This window comes from Sinocyclocheilus grahami, unplaced genomic scaffold, assembly GCF_001515645.1.
Source record: "Sinocyclocheilus grahami isolate Dianchi unplaced genomic scaffold, SAMN03320097.WGS_v1.1 scaffold230.1, whole genome shotgun sequence".
Classification (NCBI taxonomy): Eukaryota; Metazoa; Chordata; class Actinopteri; order Cypriniformes; family Cyprinidae; genus Sinocyclocheilus; species Sinocyclocheilus grahami.
In genome coordinates, this window is record NW_015505409.1 from 504,507 (window position 1) to 511,562 (window position 7,056).

The 7,056-nt window shown below is 36.9% G+C and overlaps 1 protein-coding gene across 1 annotated transcript in view; it reads left to right on the forward strand.

Moving 5' to 3' along the window:
• Window positions 1-7,056, forward strand: part of LOC107597246 (connector enhancer of kinase suppressor of ras 2-like) — a 44,651-nt gene that overhangs the window by 26,253 nt on the left and 11,342 nt on the right. Inside the window, exons 9-12 of the mRNA XM_016288220.1 lie at window positions 771-917; window positions 4,435-4,565; window positions 4,661-4,821; window positions 5,986-6,066. Of these exons, the coding sequence (XP_016143706.1) occupies window positions 771-917; window positions 4,435-4,565; window positions 4,661-4,821; window positions 5,986-6,066 (520 nt within the window). The remainder of the gene's footprint in view (window positions 1-770; window positions 918-4,434; window positions 4,566-4,660; window positions 4,822-5,985; window positions 6,067-7,056) is intronic.

The following is a 7,056-nucleotide window of genomic DNA, read 5'->3' on the forward strand; positions in this document are numbered from 1 at the left end:
GTGTGTGTGTGTGTGTGTGTGAGAGAGAGAGAGAGAGAGAGAGGGGGGGGGTCACATCACTGTGGAGTCAGCTGTCTTAACCGTGGCTTGTGTACTGCACACATACCAGCTTCATCACTGTGTCTGTCACGCGACTCTGTTCCCCTTTCGGGCTCTGTCTTTACATTTATTTTGAAAGCTGAAGCTGCGATTATGGTAAAGGGCTTTACATTTCCGATGAGTGTTCGGCCAATCACAATGCACTGGGTCAGCTGGCCAATCAGAGCAGACTGCGCTTGTCGGAAGGAGGGACTTTGTAGAAAACGAAGCGTTTGAGAGAGGCGGGGCATAGAGGACCTACAATAATGTACAGTATTTGAAAAATAATGTGTTTTTTGAACATTAAAGCATGTCAACATATTCTGTTACACCAAATACACAAAATAATGATCTTTAAAAAAGCATCATATGACCCCTTTAAATATCTTGCATTTAAAGACTGATATTATACAGAGATCACACAATCCTTATTAATAGTGAGTGATAGTAAAACACATTTTAAAACGCACATAATATTAAGAAATGTGCATTGTGCAATAAAGAAATACTCCAATTATAGTGTTATATCAGTAAGTCTTACATGATACGTCAATAAATATGGATTTGAAGTATAATTAGTATGAAATAAATGTATTTTAAATAAATGATGGCATATTTTTTTACTAGGGTAGTTTAACATTATTTATTTAGTTATATTTAGTTTTTATTTCTAAATCATCTCTATCTTTCAGGTGGGCTGGCAGTTGAAGAATTTGGTCAACTGTCTCCGTGAGGATCCGAGTGGAGTCATCCTCACACTGAAGAAGAGGCCACAGAACACTCTGGGCTGCACCCCTGCACTGCTGAAGAACGCCCGCTGGAAACCACTTGCCCTGCAGGTGTGTGTGTGTGTGTGTGTGTCAGGATAGTTCAATGTGTTTGTTTAAGATGGAGTGTGTGCGTATGAGTGCATCTCAGAGCAGTGAATGAGTTCTGTACAGCTTGTTGCCATGGCAGCCAGAGTTCCGTGGTTTCTCTGGATACAAGTATCAGACAGATACAGTTAAAGCTTGCACATGTGTCCTCTCCTCACAGTCACGACACAGCAGAGCGGAGTGGACCTTCACTCATGAATGAATCCACATTGGTGATCTAAAGGACATAATGCTTATTGACATAATTACACATCCACTTATGGTGAAAGAGGATTATAAATCCTTCCTGAATGAATAAATAATCAATTAAAGAGAAGATATATTGTACACTTGTGAATTACTGAATGGAGACGGCTAGGAACGGGCAATATGACCAAAATCATATATCACGATATGAGTAATTTTATTTCACGGTAAGGATATATATCACAATATAGTTATTTTTGCTTTAAATAGGATATTTTTGATTTCAAAATTTATCTTAATTCTTGTCACCAGTGTTAATATCACAAAAAAATAATACCTAGCCTAAATGAAAAAACAAAACAAAAAAATTTAAGCTTAATGAAGACAAGTAAACAGGCAGGGATTAAATACAAATCTGAAACTAATTACAAGCAATAGGCATACCTGTCAACCCTCCGGTTTTTCCCGGGATTCTCCCGTATTTTACCATTCTATCCCGCTATCAGCCCGTTTAAATATTTTCCCGTATTTTTAATCTTTCTATTAAAAAAAATCCCACTGGGCGTAGGCTATTTACATTCACTTCCGGTAAAACTCCCATAATTTGTATGGGCCAAACCTCATTATATGAATAATCACGACAACAAATTCCAAGGTTGTCCAGTTGCCAGATCTTGTATGAAAGGAATTTTTCTCAAACGATCGACGCATACAAATTTCAACCCATTTGTCCCCTCAACTTGGCAACCTACAGCCCAGTGATGCTATTGATATCTGTGCAGGGAGTACCGAGGGAACGAAACAATCATCACTGGTAGAAATGGGAGAAGACTCAGGTGGTGCTCCAGTAAAAAAAACTAAATATACATGTAAATGTATATTTACATGTATAATGAGATATAGCTTACACTTCAAAAAGGCTATTTAAATGATTAAATATGAGCGCTGCAAGTTTCAAAGTCAGGTGCTGCGCTGCTTTGTTTACGGCAGTTACCGGGAAAATGGCTATATTCCTGGCGAAAAGAATAAATCTGCATTTTAGACCAAAGCCAAAAACGACACTTATTTTTACGCAGAAAACATGCAGTTGTAAATGTGAACTGGCGGATCGACAAGAAAATAATGAATTATAAAACTCTAAAGATATAGCCAACACTAAAATATATTTATGTTACTAAATTAATATAATTGTTTGATAATAATTATTTAAATTAATATAAAAATAATATAATATAATTAAAAAATCGTTACTTTTGACTCCGCCTCCGATTTTCCGAAGAGAGATTTTCTCTCTTTTATTGTTTGATTAACATGAATGACAGACAGCAGGAATATTAGACTGCTGTCACTTTAAGAGCTGCCCGGATCCAATATACTGTCACACATGTTTTTTTTCTCAGCTGTTTGCTTTCACTTAAGACCTGAATTACTGTGTTTAACTTGCAGAGACAGGATTTTTTTCACATACAAGTGTGTGCATTTAACCGTTCAAGGCCTATAAAGCGACAAAAATAACGCATTCTATGAGCAGCATCTTCACGTGCATATAGCGTAATGAGTTCTCTTTCGCTGCTGATTGCATTTCAACGGCTTAAAATTACTTGTTTTTAAAACGCAATGCTTAAAAATGCATGCAAACGACTAGGGGTGCTCCGATCAGGATTTTTGAGGCCGATCGCCGATCACAGAAAGCCGTATCTGCCGATACCGATCACCGATACCGATCTTTTTAAAGCCTTCTTTTTATAATTTATAACTATTTATAGTGATACTTCAATTAGGATTTTTAGACATTTATTCAGGGCCTGAATTTCATTTTTGAAAATGGGGGAAATTCCCCTCTTAGGTGACTCTTGTGAGAGGAGAAGCAGCTTTCACACAGGAGTCCGCTACGGATCCGTGTCTATTTACCACAAACACAACATTTATTCCAACATTATAATCATTCCATTATTTTGATTTCAAATCCAAACATTCATTGTCACTGAAAATGCTTTTTCAGTATTGCAATTCTTTTTTTACACAGTACAGTAATACAATCTTTCAGACATGTTTAAACACAATAAATATAAGCAACACATCATTCAATGCTTTTTACTTTTGCTTTTAATTCTAGATTTATATATTAAGTTGCTCAAGCAAGTGGCAAAATATTTAAACTACTTTTCTTACGTTATCACAAACTTACCATTGACAGAAATAGTCAGCTCTACTGCCTTTGCTTTTGCATTGAAATCTTTATTACAAGCAATCCTGCAGTTCATAAAGAACTTTGTTTTCCTACCTCCACGAGTGCATCTATTATTGCCTTGTTTATCTAAAAGTGCTCTTTTCCTTTAAAACTAGCCGACAAGCCATATGTGTTGACTGTGAAATACAGTATACTTTAATTATATGCATTTATGGTGCAATTGCTACATTTTCGTTTTCATATGTACTGCAGTGTGTGAGTACCTCACCTTCAGCATTATAATGATTTCACCCGCGCCGGACAGAGACCGAGACGGTGACGCTGCATGTCGTGCCAAACCTCTCACGGCAGCGTCATCAGCTTGAGATCGTTTTTTTGAGATCGGCCTTTTAGAGACCACCGATCAATCATCCCAACGTGATTATCGGCCGATAATGATCGGTAGCCGATCAATCGGAGCACCCCTACAAATGACAAGCTTTCGTGACCACGTAGCACAGCAACATCATGTGAGCTTGTAACCGCGATAAAGACGATAGTCGGAAATCTCTCCCGGCTGACAAATTTCTACAGATTAATCATGTCAATCAGTATATCGCTCACCCCTAGAGATGGCACTATAAATGAACAGCTGGATAAAATGACTAAAGAATAAAAGAACATATTTGTACTGAAATATTTATGTGCAATAAAACAATGCCCACTGATAACTGCTAATGATAAATCGTTTTTATGTACATGATTCTCCTGTCTCTTGGGTTGCTGTCTGCTGCTTGTTGCTATGCTTTTCCTCATTGCTAACTGACTGATGCAGCACTCATGGTTGCTAAGGGCAACACTATCATCGTTTCTTGGTCCTCCATTAGTCAAAGGTCTTTAGATGTGTGTGTGACCGATCTCTGTCCTGCCCTCTAGTGAAACTAACTGCACCAGACTAACATACTGTACAACTATATTTGAAAAAATGTTTTTTACTTGTCTGGTATTTGTATGGTTTAATAGCTGATTTTCTTGTAATTCTTTTCTATATTGCATTAATATAACATCAACAAAGTGTCATTAGCTTCATACTGAGGCTATTTTGTGCATGTTTTTGATTGACAGCCACTGTCCACCAGTCCTTGCAGTGGTTCTCCCACCCCACCCAGCACACTTGGGTCAATGGGCCTCTCCCCTGGAGTGGACACACCTGGGGGACATGATGTTTTTATACTTTCCCCTGTCTACGGACACAGGTATTCACATATGAAATATAAGATGCATGCAAAACTGTTTCATTTAGCATGTCGGTGTAATTCCCCTTTTTTCTTTCTTGTTCTCACTCATTTAGAGAGGACGATCTGGATCGGGGTGGGTTTGGTGTGTTTGGCTCAGATTCTCCGGGGTATTATGTAGAACAGGAAGTACTGGGGGGTCAGTACTTCCCCCTACTGGAAGAGGATTCTGGGAGAAATACCGGACTGCGACGCAGAGACCGGACCCCAACTCACAGTAAGAAGATGCAATTGGACATTACAAATATGCAAAAAGATGAATGAAAAAATAAATAAATAATATTTACATGTAAACAGATTTTCACATTTTAATTATGGTTAATTTAAACCTTAATTTAAATTAAGTTACTTGTATGTAATTATTATTGATGTCCTCAAGTAGTTTATTATAAGAAATTATATTTTTTATTAAGAAAATTAGCTCTATTTTAGGACCATGAGCATTTGTTTGCACTGTAACATTATTTTCAAAATGAAGCAGAGAAACCCTAGTTTTCTTTGCTGTAAATTTCCATTTATTTAATCAGGAAAAATACATATAAATAAAGTGGTGTACAGGTGAGCATGCATGACCAAAATAAAAAATGCACCGGGTAAATAAGTTCAGACCGCTCATTTGTGTACCAACATGGTTGACAGCTGTTAATGCACTAATTCGACTAACTGTAATACTGTATAAAATTTCCATTCGAATATAACGCATAAATCTAGGCTACGCACTGCCGGTTTCAGAGCAAAATGCAAAACTGTGACATTTCATTCACTGACGCGCTTTACTCGGCAGCGCTAAAACTGCCAGCACATATACTTGCTTACCAGCAACCCACCAAAATAAAAGCTTTCTGATTTTAAGTTAGAAAATGAATATAAAAATGAAAAAGTAAAAAAAGAATGTTTCAGTTTGAATTTAAAAGACTGGTCTGTAAGAATTATTATCAGTTTTCTTCTTTGTTACTGTCCTAATTCATATACATAAGGTACTCTCAATTCAGAACAACATACTATGGTACATACATACTGTCTCTATACATTATACATACAGAACACTGCATTCTCTGTTTTAAATAATATATGGAACTGTGCACTGTTTCATATATTATTAAATAAACTGTTGTATTTGCTTATGCGAAGTTACACAATGTACATCTTACATCATGTCTGGATGGCCATTTTTTAAGCCGGACATAGACGCAGTGCATTACAGGAAATTAAGCCACTCGGGAGCTCCGGCTTTAAACTGCAAATCTCAGCCATTTAGTATGTTGCCGTTGCACTACTATGTGCACTATAATACACACCGAGAGGATAGATGAAAGATACTCTGAAATACACCAGTACATACACAGATACACACTTAAATGATGTACGTCTCTGCCTGTAGGTGACATCCGACAGGTTTCAATGGGAACTGAATGGCTGGCAGAGCCTCAAGAATCTGGAGTTTACAAAAGAGGAAGCAGAGGTGATGATTTTAATTTGTTGGCACATTTAACCAGTTTACTACTTTTTACTCCACTGGCACCAACTTGTACTTTAATTTAAAACGTATGTGCCTTATTGTTATTGTATACATTTCTGACACCCATGGCCAACACTGATTTTGTCTGTCTATCTAGTGAGGAAATTAAAAGTGGTCCACTTAAAAATGGCATTAACAGTTCTGTCTTTTAAAAAATGGACAGATGTTGGCCTCTGTGAGGATTTTAGGTCAGATGCTCAGTGTCAGTAATAAATGCTCCATCTCTAAAGCTTACAGTATCCCCATTAAGGAAATATGCACAATTTTCTGGCTTTAAAGGGTTAGTTCACCCAAAAATGAAAATTAGGCTGCGTTTTACTCACCCTCGGCCTCGAGGCCTCCTAGGTGTATATGACTTTCTTCTTTCAGACAAATCCAGTCGGAGTTATATAAAAAATAGTATTTGATCTTTCAAGCTGTTTAATGCCACTCAGCGGGTGTTGCATTGCTTCAGTCCAAAAGAAGTTAGATAAAAATCGCCCATCCATAAAAAAAAGTCTCACATGGCTCTGGGGGTGAACAAAGGCCTTCTGTAGCGAATTTGTAAGAAAAATTTGTAAGAAAAATATCCATATTCAAAACGTAATAATCACTTGAATCTAGCTTGCACTCACTGTTGTAAACGGAAGCAGTTCCGGGGGAATGACATATGAGGTCGGCAATTTTTAATATAACTCCGACTGGATTCATCTGAAAGAAGAAAGTCATATACAGGTACATTTCAATAAATTAGAATGTCGTGGAAAAGTTAATTTATTTCAGTAATTCAACTCAAATTGTGAAACTCGTGTATTAAATAAATTCAATGCACACAGACTGAAGTAGTTTAAGTCTTTGGTTCTTTTAATTGTGATGATTTTGACTCACATTTAACAAAAACCCACCAATTCACTATCTCAACAAATTAGAATACTTCATAAGACCAATAAAAAA